This window comes from Indicator indicator, chromosome 8 (genome assembly GCF_027791375.1).
Source record: "Indicator indicator isolate 239-I01 chromosome 8, UM_Iind_1.1, whole genome shotgun sequence".
Taxonomy (NCBI): domain Eukaryota; kingdom Metazoa; phylum Chordata; class Aves; order Piciformes; family Indicatoridae; genus Indicator; species Indicator indicator.
In genome coordinates, this window is record NC_072017.1 from 20,201,417 (window position 1) to 20,225,381 (window position 23,965).

The window sequence follows — 23,965 nt, forward strand, 5'->3', positions numbered from 1 at the left end:
GCCACGTTGGATGGGGCCTTGAGCAACCTGGCCTAGTGGAACACTTTGTGATTCTGTGAAGGTGTCCCTGTGCATGACAAAGGGGGTTGGGACTAGATGATCTCTAAAGTCCCTTCCAACCTAAATCATTCTATGAATCTATACTTGTTTAACTTGTCAAGACATTAAGCAAATGTAATTTTCTTCATAGATAATAACTGTATAGTACTATATCTCAGATGCAAGTCCATCCAAGTCCATGTAATTCTCCTCCACCATATTCTCCAAACAGTCAAACCAAGTCAATCAACTAATACACAGCTTTTCGACAGCAAACTCAACTAAAGCAGTTGATACACTGCCATCTAGTGCTTACTGAATGCACAACCACACAGAGAAACATTCAATACTTCTTTGCCTATAGCAAAACAACAGTTAAACTCACCAGTTTGCATCTAGTCATGCATATATGGAGCTTACCTAAGAAGAGTAATTTGGAGCCATTTACACCGTGAAAAGTGACACAGTATGCTCAAAGAATCGATCTGAGTATGTATTGTTTCCTAAGCATATAAATAAAACTGGATGAACAGTATTTGCAGAGTCCACAGAACTCAACAAAAATGAACAATTCTGTAGACTGGGAAAGAGCAAGTACGATATAGTTCACACATTGTACAAACTCTTTTGTTGTACAAAGAGGCGATGAAATCAAAGACTTTAAAATATTATACTCAGGGAGTCATAACAATAATAATCACATAGGTGTAGTTACATAATTTTGCACAGACATGTCCATAGAAAGTGAAAAGCATATCATGCTGCTGTTCAAGAAACTGAATAAATCATCCTTTGAAATATGTGTGTATAAGAAGACTAGAAGGTATTGCAAACTCATTGTAATGATTAAGAAAAGAGCTCAGGATCGGTATGCTTAACTATGAGAAGACCTAGTAAAATTTTACTCATATTAAATTTTTAAAAATGAGGAGATACTTAAGTCAAAAATAAAAGTATGAAAGGTTTTAGTCCAATAATCCCAGTGAGGTCTTTTCCAACCTGGTTGATTCTGTGATTCATATGATGAGTAGTTTATTATGTTGTTCCTGGAGTACAGCTTTCACTGGTATCAGGAAAAGTCTCCTGCCAGCTTTTCTTTGCAAACGAACATTGTGATCTGGACTAATATACTGAGATAAAAATAAGTATCCTCAGAATCTAAAATATTCAAAACACTACTTTGTCAGAATGATAGTATTATGCAAGCTAATTCTTATCAGGTCTATTTTATGATTTTCAGACAAAAATATTTAGAAAACTGAAAAAATAACTGTGGGGGAAAACCCCCTAATTTTTCTTTGAAATTTCCACTTTTGTATTTTACTTCATCAGTAGTTTTCTTGAAGTAAATTGCCTTAAACATTTCTCTTTTTCCAAGAAAATCATCCTATATAATCTAAACCCAAATATTTTCAGAAACAGCTCTGCATTTCCCTTGAGATAATTCAAGTAAATGCATCTCATATTGTGATGGCTCTGTAATACAATATAAATAGAAATGTGATTCTGAAAAAATAAAAGACAGTAAAAAAATCCATAGTTAAAAATTACTCTGCAGAGGGAATACTTTTCACCTTGAAAATCAGGTGTTTGCATCTAAAGCATTTAAAGCTCTAAAACTCTAGCACAAAGTAACTAAGATACATTGTGATACTTATTTCAGAGGTTTAATTTATAGTTCTAGCTTAGATTTCAAAAAATAAATGTGAAATTCACAAGTTGCATCTCTTCCTTAACTTCAATTTATATTCCTTAGAATGTAGCTGGGAATTCAGTAAAATTAAGAAAGTAAGCAGGAGTGCCCTTTCTGATGTTCACAGTTCTTCCATGACCTGTTCCTTTATGTCTTTCATCTCATCTGCATTAAGCAGTCCAAATGGTCTCTCAACACCTGTGTTACCTTTTATCTATGTGGTTTCATCAGTCCTATCTCTGGACTTTGCCATGGACACATGGAACATTTTGCTAAATGATTTGTACTAACAGGTACAGCTGAATTAACCAAAGACCACACAAAGCCTCCAGCATTCAAATTTGGTGAGAAAGAGCTTTTTCTAATACTAGCATTATGCTCTTTTCTTTTCAATAGTTCACATTCAAAGGCCACAGAATTTGTAATGGGAATTTTACTTATGAAGCCAAAGCTTCATAGCAAGTGGCAGTTTCTGATTACATGATTACCATGTATCAACAGCCCCCTAGCGTTCACCACAAAAAACTCACACCTACATGATGTGAAAATGTGAAGTATACATGGAGAGAAAGGTTCCTTTAAATGTATTTAGCAGTGACCTGTTTTTTTTAATCTTGACAGAATTTTAAAAACTTGTAGAAGCTTGAAATTTAAAAAAAGTACCTGTGAAGTGTCTATAATTTGATTCAGGCTATAGACTATGCTTCCTCTGGTATGAGTGTCACGACTATTACAACTAATTCACACAATTGAAATCGTCTTTACTCTTACTTTTACCTTTTGGCTTCTCATTCATATTTTTAGTCTTGCTGGGATCTGTAACAACCCTATATTCTAAGAACAGACCTGAATACAGTTTAAGTCCTAATTGTTCCTGCAATATGATTAAGACACAGTAATAATAATTACACTTTATAGTTGAATGTGAAAAAGGTTGTGAGCCCAATCCTGCTTCCATTCATGCCAAATTTTAAGTAATACTGAGAGGAAGAAAAATAGATATTAGGCCTCTTTGTGAGGATACAATTGTGAAAGTTTATTTCCAAATACTGTAATTATTACTGATATAAAAATGTTATGCCTAAGTATAGGATTTAATCTTGGGTATCTAATCTATGCTATTTTTCCTTAAGGGCAGCCAGCAAATAAGGACACTGTAGCCTTGCATTATTGAGCCATACCACACCTATCTACCTTACTTTTATCGGATGCCTTAATCGTTATTGGTGGATTTGCAAAAGAAGTAATTTAAGAACAGGCCATGACCTAATTTGGACTCCCCAGCAGGGGATCAGCCCTCAGGCTGATCTTTCAAGTCATGTGCACTAAAATGAAAATGTCTGCAAAATTTGCCAGAAGACAGAACAGGAATTAAATAGAAGAGAGTCTTACCTCATTAAAACCTTATTTAAATCTTTAAAACCTACCACTATAAAACATATCTGTGAATCTACTAATTAAAACAGTATAGCAAAATCAAAACACAGATTGGGTGATCTAGTAAGAACATGAATAAACTACTGCTATAAAGATTAGATACATATTTTAGGTAAACCGTTTGAAATTGGCAGTCACATATTTCTAAAATGCTAACTGGTGTTGTGTACAGTAAATATTTATGCACTTCAGATATCTAAACTTGCAATTTTCCCACAACTGTGGTCACCAGTAACCCACTGACTATGCTCCGTTTTCCATTCAATAGAAACAATACTTATAATCATATATAAAATTCTACATATTCAAATGAGTGCTAATAAATGTAAATTTCATGGAACATTAGGATTCTGAAGTTATACTTAGAATAATTTAGTTATTTGATTTTATCTCAAACACTTGTCTAATCACATATATAATGCCCACTGCATATATGTATGCAAACCATTGAATAGAAGTGTTTGGTAAATATACAGTATTCTATGTTTTACAGTAATTTGTGCATTCCTAAGTCTGCATGTAAGCAACCAAACAAAATGTGGGGAAACAAATAAATGTGCAGTCCAGAATTTTATTTGGTCATAAATGAAAGCAGCTAAGCAACACATGACAATATGAGCTATTTTTCATACAACACTTATTTTGTTGTGAATTGTTGGGGGGTTTTTTGTTTGTTTCTTCACAAAGACTAACTCTATTTTCATTATTTTTAAACATAAACTGCTATCAAATGTTTTTAATCAATTTAAGTGTAGTTATAGTTTTAAAAATTATTCTAGTCATTATGACTAACTGACACTACTATTAGCTTCTTGGCTGTGAGACTAGTTACAACATACTGCACACTAGCATTTCTGGTCATTCCAGAACAGAGATGTTAACCAGAATACAGATATTGTTGCTCCTCGCAAAACAAACAAAACAGCTTTTTAAGCTGGTCAAAACCTAAGACAAAGGTTTTATGCAGGTAAGTTGTATAGTTACATGAAGAAATAGCAAGTTATGGCAGTCACACAGAATCCTTGTAAAAATTTCACCATCACATTTCAGACTGATCTATTGAACCATCCTTATCTTTGATAGTTATTAGATATGTGTAGATGTAGGCCACACCTGTCAACTATTTAGCAAGTCAGAACACTTCCAAAAAGTAAAAGGCCTATTACTTGCACAGCAAACAGTAAATTGTGGCCTCACTTCACTCACAGAAAACCTTTGCCCTCTAGTTCCTCAGAAGGATTTGTGTTCTTGTGAGGAAGGAAAGAGGAAGCACCGTAAGAAAGAGGAAAAAAATATTTGGGCTGAGAAACTGGAACTGAGCAGGCTCTTTCCACGGGAGCTGGGCTTAATCTTACTGAAAGCATCAAGTTTAAGGCTTGTTCTTCATTTAAGGTAGCAATCCAGTTTGCTAAATAAGTGTATCTATTTCACATAAGAATGAATGAATGCAATGTTCTGGGTGGGAGGTTTTAGCTGAGTGGTTTCCTACAAAAAGATACCCAAGAGAAGTCACAGAAACAGAGCAAAAGCCCGTATCTCAAAACCAGCTTTCACCTCTTGGCACTTGTGCACTCTTTCAAGAGAGATGGAACCACGCTAGCTGTTCAAGGTGACAGTTTGTCTTCTCTTAAATAGTACATGAAGAACAATTCCGACCTTAAGATGATACAATCTTGCTGTCTTTCAGGCCCCTAGTGACAGGTATGATTGTCTTCAGTGTCCTTAAGCTCAAGTATGGTAAGATAGAGCAAATAAAAGGTTAAAAAAACGTTAGTGGATGAACAGAGCACATAACGGGTAATAAATGTGCTGCTTTGTAAACCCATAGCATGCACATTGTCGACCACTGTGTCATTCCTACCTTTCTCGTTTCAGAAAGGATATAGCTAGAAAAGATCAGAGAAGCTAACAGAGATCACAAAAAAAAAAAATCCCATGCAAATGCATGGCAAGGAGTAGTGAGACAGAGATCCATGAAGTGAGTAGCATGGACACTACGACTGGCCATGTCTCTAGTATAAAAGGGGTTATAAAATGAAACTAACAGTGGGCAGGTTGTTTCTTCAAAAAGTATGCAACTGGGTAAGAAATATCTTTGCAACTTGTCAAGTGCCTTGTGCATCGAGACATCCACCGGAAATAATAACACGCACAGACTCCTTTCCTTTCTCACGGAGTCAAGACAAACTGTTAGGAAAATATTCTGCACAGCAAGCTGAAAGCAACACTGCACTGCCTTTATCCCCACACTTTCAGCGAGGCATCTACCGATGGTTTACTTTCTGTGATGCTACCTAGGCCACTTACCCTGCAGGGGCAGCCCACGTACTGCTTCTACTAGTTCCCTTCAAATTAAGTCCCGGGCTGCCGAGTCGGCTGCTGGCCTACAGTCCGACCAGCCGCTTCGCAAGCCGGGAAGCCTTCATCTCCTTGGCAAAATAACACAGCCTGGGCTGGGCTGGGCTGGGCTGGGCTGGGCTGGGCTGGGCTGGGCTGGGCCGGGCCGGGCCGGACCCCCACCGCGCGGAGCGGGACGGGGCGGCATTTACGACTGGATCATCGCCGGCCGGTAAGGCCCGTCCACGGCTGCCCCTGATCGTCGGCTGCGGCCCCGCCCCGGGGCCGGCTCTGGTGTGCGTTGCGACACAGGCCCAATAGCGGCCGGGGGCGCTGATGGCGGGGCGGGGCGGTGGTGTTTGTGCCTGGCCGGTGGCCAGGCCGTGGTGGGGACGCTGATTAAATACAGCCGGGGCGGTGGAGGCGGGAAGAAGAGATGGCGCTGACGGCGGGCAGGCGGCGGCAGGACCTGGAAAACGTGAGTGCGGCAATGCGCGACTGGCGGGAGCGGGGTCGGGGCAGTGGTTCTTCCTAGGGTAGGTGATGCCAGGCAGCCCTTAACAGTGGGCACTGCTGGGACAGCGCCTTACTTTCCGTTCCGGCTCTCTCTTCCCCTTCTCTCTGCTGTTTCTCGTGCTAAGCACTGAAGGCTTTATCTTCTTCTTCCGGGGGAGCAGCAGTGGGCCGAGGTGTCTCGTAAATGGCTGTTTCGGAAGTGAGGAGGCCGCCGGGGTCGCTCACTTTCTGGGCCGCCGCCCCGTGTGATGGCTGCCATGCTTCAAATGCCCCTACGTAACTTAAGTACGGGGTTGTTTTTATGGAGATCATTGATTTAAACGAGTCAGCTCGTGTAGCTTGTTTAGTTCTTCTGGGTTATTTTTCAGAGAGACAGGTCGTGTGAAGTGTAATGTTTGGTTTATATGCTGTGCGCCGTAGCCACGGCATTTTGCTATTTATTCGGGTGTTTCCCGCTAGAAGCCTGCGTGGGCAAAGCTTGCTGGCTGTGGCTCTGCCTCTGCTTGCCTGCCCTTCTGGTGCTGGGCTGCTGCGGAGGTGGTCACATGTTGGAAATGGATCAGAGAGCCAAGAGGCTGAAGCTGTAACCTGTGCTTGTGGTGACATCAGTGCCTGACAGAGGGCCCATTTTTTAAAGGCGTTTTGGATTTTGACATCTGTGGGTTTAGTTCATCTTAATTAAGTGAAACCTGTATTTGATCAAAATGGGACACTTAATAGATTTTTTTTTTTCTTTAATATGTCAGAATGATCATTTCTTTTGCTTTAATTCCTTTCCTCCCCACATTGCTTGTAATAAAATCCACTCAGGGAGATTGTCATCCAGTGTTTCCTAATGCTAGCTGTATTTTGATGGATTGTAGTTGGTCTTGCAGTAAGTAACATGGTCAAACATGTCATGATAAAGCTCTGTCTGAAGGAGTCATGCTTATTGCAGAAGTGGTGAGCTCACCTGTTCCTATGAGACAAAGAATATTATCCCAAGAAGGGTTGCTGTCTTTATGGGATGTATGAGCTATTAACTTTGTTGTTAATTCAGTGATAGGAAAGAATAAGACACAATGGCCTGACTGTTGGAGTGACAGTCCTGCATGCTTACTTATAGAACTTAAAATTATACCTGCCTCCTGAAAGTACTAGTTGAGGGATCTTTGTACTCTTACTTTTATATATCTATATATATAAAAATCAGGGGAGTGCCACTTATAAACCTTTATGTCTGCAGTAAAAGGTCATCTTGTTGAAGCTCAAGAGGCTGAGCTTAATGTCAGAGGGAAGACTTAAAGTATTTCAGCAAGGGTTGTTTACAGTCAAAAGACTAGGCTAATTAAAAGGTATCAAATACATGAGGGAGGCCTGTTCACACCCCTCTGTGCTTAGGCAATGTGGCGTTCATAGTACTAAACCAAAACTGATGGCTGACTTAACCCTTGATGACTAGTTCCTTTGCTGTAGGCAGCTGTGTGTAGGTGAAGTAGCACTGGGAAGCCAATCTAGATTGTCCTGGTTTATGTGAACCTAGGTCTAATCCAAAATTTCTTTATCTCTTTCTTCTTGTGCTAGTGTCTAGAAAAATAGTATGCCTCATTTGTCTTGAGGTTTATGCTGCTTTCTACCATAGCAAGATGTCCTGATTTTAAAAGCGGTCAACATCCCAGTGAACCCTAGCATGTCTTTCTGAACAGTCAGAAGACTGGAGTGGGGTCTGCTCTTGTTGCACTGGGTTGTGGTTGGTATTGCTCAGAAGAGCAGGCAGAACTTGATTGGGAATCTTGAGGGTTTTTTTTTTTTAAATCTCTTGAAGCAAGCAAGTCAGAGCATAACAGTATGCAAAGAGGGAAGCCTGAACACTTCGAGCATCTATAGTGGCTCTGTATTCACCTTAAGATATGTTTGAATGGCTGCATCATGGCCTGGAAGGAGCAGAGGTGCACAGTACTGGGGCAAATTCCCTGTCCAAAAGGAAAGGTTTTTCCTTCCACCTGTACTTACATTTATCTTTCTTTTTTTTTCAAGCAAAAGATAAAGCTGAAAGATATTTCTGGAAATTTATATAGCCAAAATATGAGCTGAATGTGAAGTCAAAGACCAACATAAGTAAGGACTGCATGCTCTCTAGCGAAAGCAGACAATGTCTTGCCCAGCACTTGGTAGCATCTTCTTCCCTCTGCACTCCTGCTTCTTTCTTACCTAGGTGCAGTTTGAAGTACTGCTGCAGATGTTTTGGCATGTCAGCATTCACACTGAATCACTTGAAACTGTTACTTGCTGCACTGCAGCTTTGTTATTGTCTCAACTGTAGTTGAACAAAAGAAAGAATAACAAGGATTTTTGCAGTACCAATATGAAGTATGTGAGAGGGACTTTGTCACTTTTCCCAGCTTTTCACAAGAACATACTAATACTTGTGGCATCTCTGAAGAGCAAGGTTTGAATATGTGTAATACATTATAAAGACTCATTGTGATGGTGGGAGGTAGATAGTGTAGGATTCCTCAGAGACTAAGTTATCATATAAACATGTAAAGAGAATTTACATGGAGTTTAAAAGCTGGTCTCAAGGTATTACTTTAGGTTTCCCTCCTATCCCCAAAGTTTGATTTGCTAAGAGGAAATTGCTGTAACTTTGTATTTGCTTTTAGAGCTTACCTGTTACTATTCTTTGCCCTTCCCTTCTGCTGCAGGGTTCCTTGGAAATAACACAGAGTTTGGAAGATGATCCTCTACTGGACGCACCACTTAGTAGTTCTCATACATTGCATTCCCAACTGAGGCCAAGATTTCATGCTATCCCAGCAGTTCTCCTTGCCAATTTTCTGTTGCTAATACATGTAAGTTTAAAAAGTGTGATTTCCTTATAAGATTTTGCTGTCTTGTCTTCTGAATTCTTTTATTGTTCACGTAGTCTGAATTCTTCTCAGATTTGCATACACTGTTACTCCAAACTAGTGAAGTTCTGCTTGCCAATAAATTTTGATGTTGTATATGCTATATGATATTTGATGCATTCTCGTTCTGACTGTCAGTGCTAACATGACACATCTTGTTAGGAGGAAAAGCCTTTCATAGTAGTTATTCTATGCTGTTAGAAATGTACTTTAAAAATATTACTGCTGTAGAAGCACTTACACTAGTTAGAGAGGTAAGATAATTTTGATGCCATGCCTTCTGGAAGCTGAGCTTAATTTCAGAGAGAAGATTTAAGGTATTTTATTATGTAACAAAACAAGTAAAGTTGGACTTGTTTCAGGGGTGTTGTGTGGATGGAGAGATGAAGGAATCCAAATGTTACTTTGTGCTCTGATTGAATTCTAGAGGTTAAGGGTGGAAAGCACAGATAAAAGACAGACCTTGTCCCTAATAATGTGAAGGCCTATTTGAAGCTGTAGATGGAAGCAGAGAGACACAGTCCTTGCTAGGCAGTCATCCTTTATAAGATGAAGAGGCTTATTGTTGCCTGTGAGCATGTGGAAACCACACATGAAAGAGATAAGGAAAAGAGCTCTGATCCTCAGATTTAACTGAAATAGTACTTGCATTGTACTTAGTGTGTCAGTGTGAGAGCTGAAATTCTCCTATAATTTAGTGGTGTTAGTGTTAGGTAAGCAATTGGACTTGATGATCTTAGGGTATTTTCCAACCTGATTGATTCTATAATGCCACTGTCATTGACCTGAAGATGGTATGTATCTAAAGCCAGTGGGTGCACAGCACATGTATGTATGTGTTTTTAGCTATTTTAGCAGCTATTTATTCTAATTCGGGGCAGCTGCATGAAGTTATTCAAACAACATGCCTTAGCTTTCTTGTTTTAGAAGTAAATGTTTTGTGGGCCTCTTAGTAATACCAAGAAATGTCCTGCTGTCAATAAATACTTCTGTTGTTCTACTGAATAAACTACCGAAATCCTGAATGAAATTATGTATCCAGCCTTATTCCCATCCCTTATCAGAACAACTCTGGTGCTATCCCATTAGGATGGCACCTGAGGACTGCATTACAAATGCAGGCACACTGCTAGTGATAGTAGAGCAGTAATATTCTCCCACCTAGCCTTGGGGCCTTGCTGTCTACTACCATAAGTGGTGTAGCTAAATGTCAGTCACTCAGATCCTAGGAAACTGCTGTGTCTTCTGTCCCCATCACTTCACTTCTCTTGAAATGGAGAGAAGTGTGGGGAGGTAAAGAAAGAAAAATTGTTGAGGCCTGTGTCAACACACACTTTTCAAGGTAAAATCTTGCTGTTGCTGAACCTGCTGCAGTGGCCACTTAGTCCTTGGAGCAAAATGGAGAAGTATCCTTTTCTGTTGGTGAAATGCAGTTTTAGAACTGTCACATGAAATGGCGCTGTCTTTCTTGACGGAAAAATGGATGGGGAACACGAGCTTATTGGATTGCTTTCCCCTCTGGTTCTGTACACATGTACAAACCTTGTGGAATATGGAGTCACCAGGTTGGCTTCTGCTAAAGGGGCAAATATCTTGGAGAAGTTAAGCCATCATAGTATTATGTAGGAGAGTTGTAATAAATATCTGAATGTATGTAACTTGGAACATTTCTTGTCAACCCTCCTGTGCCAAGAAATGGAATTAGGTAGCAAATAGCTCCTTTGGTTCAGTTTCTGGTTACATATAATTTTGGAGTGTCTGGGTAGGACATTCTGAAGTGTGGTGGGGCTGGGGTTTTGAGTGGCTTTTCTTTTGCCGAGCCTTGCTTTTCTTCAGGCTTCTGGCTCCTATAAGAACAGACAGTGTTAATGTACAGGCTAGAAATAATTCCGTTATATTAACCCTGTCTTTCCTTAATCCCCTCTGTGTATGCCTAGGCACAAACCTGAACTTAAATACTACATTTTATAAGAATAACTTTTTGTATATAAAAATCTCCTGTACTGTGGCGAAGCACCTATTGTTGGACTGCCCTAAAATGTAAGCAAAACATCTTTAATAAATGCCACTCTTAATGCTAGCTATTTGTTTCCTCTTATATTATATGTGCTGTTGTAGTACATAATAGAGCTGCAATACTAAGCCATTCCCACTTACATCAGTTCAATATAGCTACTTTCTGTACAGAAATACATTCCTAACACTTGGAGTGAGTAGAACCAAACCAAGTAAACGGACCAAGTAAAATAGGGGTTAGCTGGATTATTCTTAGCTTTATAAGAAAAGAAGGTTAAAGGATTAAGCGAATGTTTTATTGGTAAATGTCCCTCTTATTTAACTTCTTAATCTAGCTACTTAACCCATCTCAAGATAATTTGGGATTTGTGTTTGAAATAATAGTCTTGTGGTTAATGTAGGACATGTTCTTTTTTACTTTTTTTCCCCTCTACCCTGTCTGTTCTATATACTGTCTGGAGTATTAATGATTGTGTGAAAATTATTTTCCCTTCTACCATCCCCAGTTACAAGACTTCACAACCAGAGCAAGCTGAGGGCAGCTCATACCAAGAGTAGTTCTTTCTGTGAAGAAAACTGCCTGAGAAATGGCAAAAATATGAAAAACGAGTTCAAGGGAGTAGGGAGCAGACAGTGGGCTCTCAATTACCTGTAGAACTAAATGTGGAGACAGTGATAGTAAATAAAAACCAGACACATTCCTCCACTGTGGTTCTGATTTGTTTCTGTCCATTATGAGATGTGGAACACTTTAAGATCAGTGTGTTAGTTTGTGGTTTTGTTATGTATAAGCTAACAATCTACTTCTATATTGGTGTGAGTTAGTTTTGCTTTCAGTTCTAAGATGCTCTTTATTCTGTAGAATGAACCAGAATGAGGGAGTAGTTTCTTCTTCACTGAAAGAGAACTGTAGAGAGTATTTTCTATAATAAAAACTTTCTATAAGGATTCAAAAAGCTCCGTGTGTATACGTAGCCCAGATAATGTGCACCCAAGACTCTGCCCTCTACTTGGCCAAAGCTTTGCTGATGCTCATTGCTGATGATGCAAATTTGGAGAAATGTCTGGAAGACATGAAAGGTTATGGCATAATAGCACAAGTCCAAAAGGATAGGTGTATATACAATCTGACAGACTATAGTATAGTCATTTTGACATAAATTCTGAGTGAAAGGAAAAACCTGATGGTAAATATGATAATGAATTATTACCAACTGTCAAAGAGGCTTACCTAGTGTTAATAATTCACTTATTTTCCTAGTGTCTTAACCTGAAAATTATCTTCAATGGATGTGGTAAAGGATTGATTTTTTTCACTCACAAAATGTCATTTTAAAGAAATGTAGACTGTACCAATAAGATCTGAAGCTATTCTGCAGAGGACTAAAAAATGTAGTTGAATGAGTCTAAAAAGATGTAGTTTCTTTGAGGGCATATATATCAAATTCCTCTTAAAGTGAAAAGACTTAAAGAGAGTCCAGAAATAAGACAAGTTCACTGTAAAGTGGATGCTTGGGGAACAGTGAAATTGGTTTAGAGGAAATTATGAGAAGACTAGAGATTCTCAGCTGTCTTCTGCTGGAGATCAGTTGCTCTTCTGGAAGACAATCTTAGCAGTTTCAATCATCAATATTTTCCCAAAATTGCATGTGGTGGCTGTAGTAAGTGTCTAATATTTCATGTGTTATCTCATGTCTAATAAAATCAATTTGGAAAGTAATGCATAGTGAATAAATTGCATAAGTCTGGCTTTTTTTATTAACAAAAAAAGTTAAATAATGACTAAGTTATTCTCTCCCTTTCTCTTCCAGGTTACTTTCGTTGTTCTAGCATTTTTAGCAGCTATGTTTTGTTCTTACCCCAATCCAAATCAGGATAAGTGCCCTGGAAATTATACTCACCCACTTAAAGTGCAGACTGTCATAATCATTGCAAAAGTAATTCTGTGGATTCTGCATGTTTTTTTTGAACGATACATCCAGCACCACCACAGTAAAGTCAGAAGCAGAGGTTACTTCTCAATATACCGATCAACAAGGCAGCTAAAAAGGCTTCCACTGCTGATACACTCTGCAGGTGAAGTGAACTTGTTTTCTGGGGGTTTTTCTTCTAAAGCTTTAAGCTATGACATAATAAAAGGTTAAACAGTTTATATATATATAAATGTTTATTATAAACTTTTAGAAACTGAACTATAAGCATTTGTAAATGGTATTTATTTTAGTCAGAGGGACCTCTTGACTGACCTTTTCAGCCAGTCGTGTTATAAAGAACTCTTTGCAGTGGGGAAAATGCCCACAAGTGTGATGTCAGGTGAAACATCTAGTCTTCACCCACTAAATGTTCAGCCAACAAGGTCTGCGTTTGGCTGCTGGTAATCTTTATTTGCATACTTGTTTGTCTGTTTGGATATGTGGCAAGGCTGTTGGTCCTTCCAGGAAGTGTGGTAGTCTTTGCTTTTCAAGCCCAGCAATTCAGGTAGAAACAGATGAATTGCCTGTTGCTCAAGAGCTGTCTAAAAGCAGTAAAATAATCAATATTCTGATCTTCTGTGGAACTATGTGTAATATTCAGCTCTACTTCTGATTGCCTTTTTATACTTTCTGTAAACAAAGAGTGGAGCGGGGGAGCAGTTTAACTCTATGCATTCTAAGTTACATCACTGAAGCTGAAAGAAGCATTGGTACAATTAGCTACTGTAGCTTTTCTAACAGTAACTACTTAAAACAAGTCTAAAATCCATCTGATGTGGGTTTTTTCACACAAAAATAGGGGTGGAAAGGGAACAGTTGTGGCTTTTACAGTATTTTTGCCTCTTACAGTCTTATCTTCTGAATAACTGGAGTAGAAATTTTTTTCACCAGAGTTGGTAAGTTAGATGGTCCCACGTTGTATAAAAAACTAGATTTCTTTCCTTCCAGTCACTAAAAGAGCTAGGCAGCTTGCATGTGCAAAACTTCAGGCTATGGCCACTAGATAGAGCTCTGAAGATAAAGATGTGTTGTTTGGAATGCACTGCAAAAATTAGGCTGTGGCAGGTTTAAAGATGTTTTGAAAAAGAGGACTATTTTTGTTTGTTGCAGTGTAATCTAGAATACTGAGTACTGTCATCAGTTTTAGATGGAGCTCACTTCTCCCCTACCAGAACTCTAGGCATATGTAAATGTTCAGGTACAATCAGTTTTGTGCTGTAGTTCAGAAGGTGATTAGCTCCATTACTGCGAACTCCCTGCCACAGTAATCATCGCTTCTGGTACTACTTCTATCCTGCCAGTTCTTTTGCCTAATGCAGTATGAAAAACCTGTACAGTTATCCATTCACATTAATGGTCTTAACATCCAGACACTGGTTATAACATTTCTACAGGGAATTAAAAAAACATTTCATACTCTATCGGAGAAGACTGTGTATTAAGAATGCTTATTAGGTTTGTAACTCAACACTTGCTCTCCTTGACTAATTGTGCTCAGTTCAGTTAACTTTTCAGTAATCCCAAGTATTACAATGATATTTAGGCAACTGGAAGTCTATGCAAGTATCCTCCTCTGGAGGGAAGATAATTTTTTGTGCTCTTACCCTTACTTAAATACACTTGTATTCACCACTTGAAGTAGTCTCTCATTTTGAATTGACTGAAGTGACCTAGCAATTGAAAGAAATTAATAATGTCCAAGCAGTTTTGGGATGGGTAGCAGCAACAAGGCTAGTAACTGTTTAAGCCTAACATGTATATTAGGTATTTCTAGTGTATTCTACTTTTTTTTGAGTCAGAGGAATCTGTAAGAAAAATCATCATTTTCTACCATTACAGTCAAATGTTGAATTGAAACTTCATTTTGCTGTCAGGAGCTGTATGTTTGCATCACCTGTGTTACAGAAATTGGGCAAAGAGGCAAGCATGGTATGAAATGGAAAAGCATTGCTGAAATGTAGCCTAATGCATATACGGGGGATGAGAAAGTAGAGAGTTACTTTCAACAGCTTTTACATACAATTGTTACATCATTAACATTTGTTTTCTAGGTAATGCAGCCCTGCTTTTGATTCTGTCAGTGCAGCATTCCTTTCCTGATCGCAGTAAAGTGTACCTATATCTTATCCTGGGAGTCCTGGGCCTGGAGCTGATTAGCTCCCTGATATGCTTAGTGGTTTACACAGGTGAGAGGCAGTTTTTGCCTTTTCGAGACTTAAAGCTGCTGCTACTTGACTGTTTTGTTAGCCCTCACAATAGCTCCCTGTGGCTACCCTGAGACCTGTAACTGCAGCTATAAATAGAGAATGATTCTGCACTTGTAGAAGACAAACTAAGGCAAATCCAAGGCAAATGGGAAGGTTGGCAGGCTTGATTTCACCTCCAACTGCTGCTAAATGAGAGCTCCTGATACCTCAAAGCTGTTAACCCAGTGAAGTGGCAATAAATGCGTAATTGTTGCACAACTGTCCTGTGAGCAGGCTTGTGTGCTTTGCAGTGGGTTCTCAAATGCATGCACCACAAACTGAAGCTGCAAGGTCTAGCTGGCTTAATCAGAACTGCCTCTGGGATTTACAAGTGGCACCTGCATAGTTGGTGGTGTAATTGTACCTTACTCTTGCTCTATCCCTGGTCCTATTCCAAAAGCTTCAGTTCCTCTTTATCACTAAAATGGAAGATTCCCTTTGTGGCATCTGGGCACCTTCTCACCCAACATCCCTTTAATGAACGTTTTGTTTCATGGTTGGAGGGTTTTTTGGGGGGGGTTGTGTGTGTTTTGGGTTGGTTTTTTTTAATCATGGCTTTTGAATCTCTGCTAATACTAAAATAAGATACTGCTTCATAAAACTGTGGTATTGCTTTGTACTGTCACTGCTGGCTTGTAAGGTTATCCACTTTTAGGTTTAGCGTAACTTATCAAGACTTAATAAATCTCTTTCCATAAAACTATTGCAGAGCTATCTAAAATGTTTATTAATAATGCTTGAACAAATAGTTTATCTGATCTTTAAAACTGTTGGGGTTTGTAAATATTATTCTGTTCAAAAAAAAAAAAAACCACCACAAACAAAAAACCTCCACCAACCAACAAGCACCTGAAACAAAAACAACAAAGCTAAAAAAAAAAAACAAAACCAACCAAACAAACAAAAAAGCACACACAAAAGACACTCAACAAACCCACTGAAAATGCACAAGACGCTAAAAATTGCAATTCTTTCTGTTGCCCAGAGAAAACATGTGAAGTCCATGTCTGTTTAAATGATATGTGGTTCCTGCTCTGGAGTTAGACATTTGATAGTCCTGCTTCTGAGATGCTGCTTTTTGATTATTTACAGCTACAAACTGAGATAAATAGCCTCAGCAGCCATGGTTTCTCTGGGAGTGGAGTGGGGGAACCAAAACTTGGAATTACTTCCTAACCTCTAATGAAATAGGAGGGAGGAGAGTAGAAATATCTTTCAGGACTGCATGAAGGTTAAAACTTAAGCATAAAAGCCATTTCTATGGTGGTCGGTATTTGTGTTAATCTGACTTCTGCGATTGCATAATTAATAACAAAACTAGGATGTTGTTTCTTTTGGAGAAGAAAACTTTCTAAACTATGTTCTCTTAAAACTGTTCAGAGGCCTGAATGCCATAGGCTTGTCAGGCTTGCCCCTGAATGGACCAGCATGACTCAAGTATACTAGCTGTTCTCTGGAGAAATCAAGGCAGTGATGAGGGAATGCAAGCATGGCAGTTCTAGAGAACTATTCCAAGAATGCTGGGATCATCCCTTTGCATACGCACACTTTTCCTGGGAAACTCAGGGAAATAAGAGATAAATTGCAAGACTTTAATAGAACATCAGGAATATCAATGAAATGCTATTTCTTACCCTGAGGCCCCTGGGAGCTAAAAGAGCTACATTGTGTGTCTCTTACTCTGGCAGAAAAGGGTAAGCAACTGCAAGGAAGTTGACCCTCTTAGATGTAAGAATCCATAAAAGCTCTCAAACTCTTTCTGATTATTTGTCACTAAAAGGGTCTTGTTTCCTAGCTTGTATGGTGCCAGTAAACCAACTTATACTAGGGAGTAGTGGTGTGCAATGTTTTACTTTGCAGATGAAGGACTTGAAGAAGGGTCTGGTGAGTCCTGAAACCAAAGTGAAGGAGGGGCAGAGCTACATTGCTAGGAAGGAGCAGGGCAGTTCCTTGTGGCAACAGCTACCTTTATGTTCTCAACAGCCCCAAATCAGCAGTCTAAGCTTCGTTCTCTAAAGCCTGGTGTACAAAACTATGGTTATTTTTTATGTAACTTAGCAAATGCTTCAAGATGAGGAAGGCCTCCAATCACCCTAGGCTGCCTTTTCAAGTGCGTAGTGTAACTTATTTTCTTGTTTTTCATCCCAACACATGTTGAGGTAAGCGAAGAGACTGCATGCAGGTGTCTCATGTGTAGTGGTGGGGTTTTTATTTTTTTTTTAACATTTTAAGCTTTTACCTAAAGCTCTACTGAAATAAAACAAATGCATTTGGCCAGTTTTTGAAAAATAGCCTGAGAATCTGTAGCAATAGAAACGCTTAAGGTGATTTATTATTTTTTTTTCCTCTCAGAGCGGAGTATGTGACCAGATGGAAGCACAAAGCTTCTGCAGTAGGATAGTTTTAACAACTCTTCTGCTCAGGGTTGAAATGCCCCTCTGCAAGGCAAGCACTTAGCAGATACTACTTGCTGTTAAGATGGTATCAGCTAATGCAGCTGAACAACAATAGGGAGATTAAGGTCATTTTACCCTACCAACTCATGACCAAGCCCTTACTTGTGTTAGTATATGACTTTTACATTTTGGAGGGAAGGTAGCACTGTTCATACTTCCCTCCCACCCCCACCATTGTGGAATGATTATTTCTTGACTACTAGAATGAGGCATGAATGCTTAATCTCTAGAAAGTTCATGTACTTGACTGACTTTCATTTAAATATTACTGCCTCACAAATGAAAGTGGTGGCATAGATTATGTGATTTTTAACTCTAGATATTCCTTTTTACTTGGAACTATTTTATGAATTATATGATGCCAAATTCTCTGTGGAGTACTACTGCCTTTGTTAAAATTTTTATCTCTATTCATATATGTCTGTAGGATGCAAAGACTGGACATACAGAAATTGCTCAAGTGAGGTAAATGGGCATGGAATAAAGTAGAATACAGACAGCTCTAAATGTGAGATTACTACTGTAAGTTTCTTATTGATAATACAGGGAGTCAAGTTTTAAGATGTTTACTAAACATATGTATTTAATGACTTTGTTACATATTTCTAATAGCACTTGAATGAAAGACTTAACATTCCCACAAACAGCACATGTTGGCAATTCTGCATCCATTCCTTTGTGGATTTATTTGTAGAATAAATAGAAATAACTAACCTTTGAGCCTGACTTGGAGTTAACCTCTGGAGGGTCTTAGCTTTGTTTTATCAGGGTGGCCTGTAATAAACCCTGTCATATTCATGACTTGTAAGGATAGTCTTTTTCTGCTGTAGTAGTGTGGATTTCTGATGGAGCTGGACTGTTAAGATTTTAGGAACATTGCATGTATTGCAGCCCTAGCTTCAGAGTCCCAAATATGTACTTTGGATCTCTTGGTACATTTCCTGAATCAGGGCCTGGTTTTGAATGGCTTTGAGTATTTTCAGCTTCCTTCCAGAAATAATGCAGAGGATACATACAGCTTCTCTCACTCCCACCCATCCCCATTCCACAGCTGTTAAATTTAGTCTTAAACTTGATTCACAGTCTCCGGAAATGACTTCTGGCTGTGACAGCCAGCATTATTAAGTTTACAATGTGAAGCTGATCACAGAGCCAATGGCAAGGCTGCCCTAAGTTTTAGAGCAGGAAGACAAGCTGCTATGTCATTGCAGGTAGTCAAGTTTAAAGTAGTATTTATCAAAGAGCTTAAGTTAGAAGTTCTGGCCTATATGCTAGTATCAAAACTTTTTACAACTTTTTCTCTGCATGTTGCTTATTTTGTGGCCTGAATTTGGAGACTGAATCTCAGTACCCTCTGAAAGGTTTCGCCCTCTCTTTGGTGACAGATTAAATTTTACAAATGTTAGACAGTACATTCAAGTATCCTCCCTCATTCAGGTCTTCTCTATATTCTGAAGCAAGGAGGCTGAAGGCAGGAGGAACAAAAAAAAGCACAACCGAACAATTAAAGCCCCAAAACCTCAAAAAAGCCTCATCAAATCATCACTAACTTGTAATCAAAGCCATTCTGGAAATGAGATTTTTTTTCCTTCTTCATTCCCTAGGTTCTCTTTGTTCTGTCTACTATTGTAGGGCAGTCTTACAAATATTTGTTGCAGACTTTCTGGTTTTAATGTGAAGCCTGCTGATAAAGCTTTGCCCTTTTTTTTGTTGTGGTTTTTTTTTTTTTGTTTTGTTTTTAGCTTGTTTTCCTTCTCAACTAATTTATAAAATTTTTTTGCAGTTAAAATAAGCAACTTCAATCGTGCAAAGCCAAGACCTGACATAGTTGAAGAAGAAAAGATGTATGTCTACCCTAGTCACATTACCTCAGAAATTGGATTCAGGTAAGATTTTTGGTATCAGTTGTGCCATGGTATATAACACTGACTAATGTAATTGCTCTACTTTTCTGTAGGTTTACATATAATCTTAAATCTGTTAACAATGCAGAGGTGGGAATAATTCTCAAGCAGAAGGCATAAGGCTGCCATTTTACATGCACAGATAAGAAGCAGTACAGTCTTGTACTTTCTACATAATAATGGCAAATTGTTACATACAGAATACCTCAAATATGAGGGCAGAAGTGATTTGGCTATTTATGGCTGGTTGCATGAATCTCTAATGTGCTATAAATAACTGTGTTTAATCTGGTTTAGCTGACTTTATATGGGAGTTTGAGAAGGATACTGGTGTCTACAGAAGCCTAGCTTCTTCAACCAGTTCTTTCAAGGAAGGAAATATGTTGTGGACAACTGATAGATGAAAAGAAGAAGAAAACTTAGCAGCTTTTTTCTGTGCCAGCAGTTGGACATGAGACCATAGCAAGGGATTTGGAATATATTTCCAGTTTGGGAAGGAACTTTAGGTGCAGAGTGGGGCACTTACGAGGTAAGACAGTTCTCAGTGACACAGAGAAGCTATCCAACATTGACCTTCTAGCCACTGAAACTTACTGCTTTTGTTGTTTGTGAGTCTTCTGACTGCTTGAGCATCTTCCATTTGATGAAATGAGTCTGGTATGATTTAGCAAATTCTACCATCAAAACTAACATGGATTTCCATAATTTTTAAAAATTTTATAATGCAATACAACTTGCTTCTGTATGTGTGCTTTAGTAAAAAGTTGAAGTGCAGAGATAACTGATACTTTCACACTTCCCCTGGTGTCACAAATGCAACATGCACATGCTTTCATGGACCTCGGAAGTAGATGTCCAGATTACAGGAAAAACTTAGAGTTGCCTTGAGTTTTGATACAATGCCTGACTTCCATCTTGATACGAACACCATGGTGAAAGCATAGTGGACCTCATTCCTTTCTTGTTCAGCTTCTCCCCTGAGAAATTTTCAAATGCTGAAGGAATGAGTCTGGAACAATGACCAGCTGAGGAAAAGACTCTGATTATTTTTGATTAAAGAGCGCAAACTTCCTGTGAGAACTGATCGTAAAATGGTTATTTTAATTCAGCTCTGTACAGCTCTGACTCTCTTTCCCTTGAGAGTTAAAGTCTATTGAAAAGTGAATCCTGTCAGCCCTTCAGTTGACCCTGGTTGTGAAAATGTGTTTTGAATATTATAACCTCTACAACTTAAGCTACTGATCAGGACCTCATCTGATGTTTTAAGTTGGTCGTGGTTACTGATTAAGGTTACAAACTTTGTGTCTACAAAGTTTGCTTTTTCTTTTTTCAGTTCAATTACAATAGTTTTTTTCTTTGGTCCTAAGCTTTTTTCTGCTCTAGCTATCCTTCTCAGCACTTTGTAAGAACTGTGAATAGGACATTTTCCTCTATAAAATGCTGCAAGGCTGAGGAGCAACTCTCAAAGCTCCAGGATGCTCCCACCTGTATTAAGGCAGATAGTCAAATCATCTAAGAAGAAATAATCTCTAAGGAAAGACTGGAATATGCTCAGGCGTTGGTACTTGTTCTTGATGTATTCTTAAGAGTTCCTAATTTATAGATATGGAAAAATTTAATACTGTTATAGATTATTTTTTTTTTCCCCTCGATTAACTTGGCTTCACTGAATGTTGCAGTGTTAGTATCCTTATTAAAATAAAGGACTTGTGAAAGCTGGAGATAATTTAAAGTGGAAGGCTAGCTGTACATAGGGTTATAGATCTGAAATAGCACAACTATTTGTTATGGTATTGTGACAGATAATATCACTGTGTGTAGCAGTGTATCATGGATACTACTGCAGATTAATCAAGAGATTTGTCTTAAAGAGCTTATGATCCCCAAAGCTGAATAAAAATACCACGTCTGCTTGAAATAAGTTTTCTAATGTATTAGGGAAAAGTGCAATGAATTTCTTAGTCCAACTCTACTAAGCAGACTTTAAGATGAACAGTAAGAACTCCCGCACTACTAGAAGTTTTCTGTAACTGTCTAGCAGGAAATACATAGCTTGATTATGTATACATGGCATGAAGTTTAGCCATTTTTTTCCTCTTCCTGCCTTCTCATGTAAAATGGAAGTTAAACATAAAGGTATTTTAGGTTGCTTCCTCCCTCAAAAGTTAGTTGAGGTCAACAGAAGTAAAACTGACAGAAGAAACTTGTTTAAGTGTTTATTTAACTGTGATACAGCATATGCAAGAAAGATGCTGTTGCTTACTGAAACCCATGTTCACTTTTGTTATTTTAAGGGAAAGTTCAAGTTTAGAAGAGATAGTTGAGAAGCAAGGAGATGTCATAGAGTATCTTCAGCGACACAATGCACTGCTTAGCAAAAGACTGTTGGCACTAACGTCTCAGCAAATCAAAGCTTAACAGCGTTTGGAAAACTGCTGCTGGAGCTCTGAAGGGAACATGAGGTAATGTAGTATCCAGCCTGGTTCATACAGATGACTCTTCAATCATCTTTCACGTTTTGAAATAGACGTTAAGATGGAAGGATGAACTCTATACACTATAAACCTGTTGCACCTGGAAACTGGCTCTTTTCAAATCATCAATTCTGAAAAGTTCTGGAGCTTCAAGGATTTTTAATTCCTAATAAGTTAAAAGTTGGACCTGAGGTAATGGTTTAACTTTACTTAATTGTTGCAATTACTTTTTACTGCTGTAACCTTTACATTCAATCTACCAAAGTACTTTATATTTCTAAAATACAAATTTGTTCTCTACAAAAATCCAGCTTTGCAAAAGCTGTCTTTTCAGTTTGTAGTGCTAAAGCTGAAACTAGGTTTGGGTTCTATCACTCAGTCCAAATACTTCCAGTGTTAGAGATATTATACTTCAGTAATCCTATACAAAACAGATACTTGCTTTCTAGAGCAGTCTCCTTTACTCCTTTGTCAAGAAAAGAAATTAAACCATTGCCTGTTCTGGTGGGAAAATTTGGCATCCAGTTTAGGATTTAACAAACAAAGAAGCTTTGTGTGCTTTAGAATGGCAAATCTCACATGTAAGTGTGGTACAAAAACAATGTCATGATAAGCAATTTAGCAGTTGTTCAAAATTCTGGCTTTAAAACCTCTAAGAGAGATCCTCAGGGCTGATGACTTTCCCATTATTAGGAGTAGTGTGTCAGCTAATAACAAGATTCCTACTCTGCTGACTGAACTAAATATAAAAATTCTTGAGAATAAGCTTTTCTCGTTGACCTATTAACTACCTTGAACTGAATGGGTTTGAAGATCCTGTTAGAGACGCATCAGTTACACACTTCCTTACTCTTTACTTTGACTTTTCAAAAAATGTCAGCATCTTGGTTCAGAAGCTGAATAGGTGTATGAGAGGAGGTGAAAAGCAGCAAAAGAGAGAAAGGTCTTGGTACTACTTTGTCCACTAACATAGACCAAGAATTATTTTAGAAGCCAAATACCTCTGTAGGGACAGGGTAATTGCTAGTCAAAATGGGGAAGAAAGCTCTTTTGAGGAGTCGTCATGTAGTTGAATATAAGAAAAACAACTTTGGCAATAACTAAACTAGTGTGCAACAAACAGATTCTCTCATTTAAAGGAAAACAGTAAATCTGGGGGATTTGCTGCTGTCCAGCACTAGATTGATCTCCTTAACTGTTGTTTCTTGAAAACGCAGGCAGGATTTTATAGTATATATGTAAGGAATACAAATGTTTTTGGTTGTTTGTTTTTTTTTTTTTTTAGAACTCAGGTTTTGATGTGAATGTGTATGGCAATTTCTGTAATTTCTATGAAAAGTGGTGAAATGTGACTGAAGTTCGTGCACAATAAATGCTACTAAGGAAAAGTGTGAATTCTGTCATTTCTAAACTCATGTACAGCTGATTCAATGGGCAATCTGCACATTCTGTCATGCTGAAGTTCTTGCAGCACAGTTTTGTGCTTGAAATTAGCCCAAAACTGTATAGCTGTGCGCTCATTTTGAAGCTTTTATTCTCTTTCCTGGGTAATGTTTTTCCATTGCACTCAGACTTTTCTTACTACTCCTGTTTCTTTCCAACATAGAGATGTAGATTACATAGTATGACAGAATAACTTTACTGTATTTTGAGGACATTGCTCAAATCCTTCTCCTTTCCTTCATGACTGCTTAAGGTAAAATTTGGATTAACCAGCAGTATTGACTTCCATTGAACCTGGCAGCTGGGAAGCACAGTGCAGGTTGCAGTGTGTGAACACACACGCATCTCCTGCCCTTCAAGCCATAGCTCTTCATGAATACACAAATAGAGTTGGAGGGGGTGTGCATGTACAACAACCACCCCCTGTTTTTATACCTTTATCATATTCTCACTGTATCTTTCTTAGTGTCTTTAAGCTTTTTGAGGAGGAAGGGTAGAAAAGAACCTTTTTTGCATTTGTACATGCTCCAAATAGGATCTAGG

The 23,965-nt window shown here is 38.4% G+C and overlaps 1 protein-coding gene across 1 annotated transcript; it reads left to right on the forward strand.

The window, feature by feature from the left end:
• The first annotated feature begins 5,942 nt into the window (after positions 1-5,942).
• TMEM192 (transmembrane protein 192) lies at positions 5,943-21,923 on the forward strand. Its single transcript, XM_054383318.1, has 6 exons — positions 5,943-5,984; positions 8,707-8,853; positions 12,738-13,002; positions 14,951-15,085; positions 19,385-19,487; positions 21,800-21,923. The coding sequence occupies exons 1-6, from the start codon at positions 5,943-5,945 to the stop codon at positions 21,921-21,923; spliced, it is 816 nt and encodes a 271-aa protein (XP_054239293.1).
• The last annotated feature ends 2,042 nt before the right edge of the window (positions 21,924-23,965 follow it).

Bases quoted from the DNA above. Each gene is read 5' to 3' on its own strand.
- TMEM192 (XM_054383318.1), top strand. From the start codon at position 5,943: ATGGCGCTGACGGCGGGCAGGCGGCGGCAGGACCTGGAAAAC. The intron at 8,854-12,737 runs GTAAGTTTAAAA...TTTCTCTTCCAG, and splicing joins ATTTTCTGTTGCTAATACAT to GTTACTTTCGTTGTTCTAGC. The intron at 13,003-14,950 runs GTGAAGTGAACT...TTTGTTTTCTAG, and splicing joins ACTGCTGATACACTCTGCAG to GTAATGCAGCCCTGCTTTTG.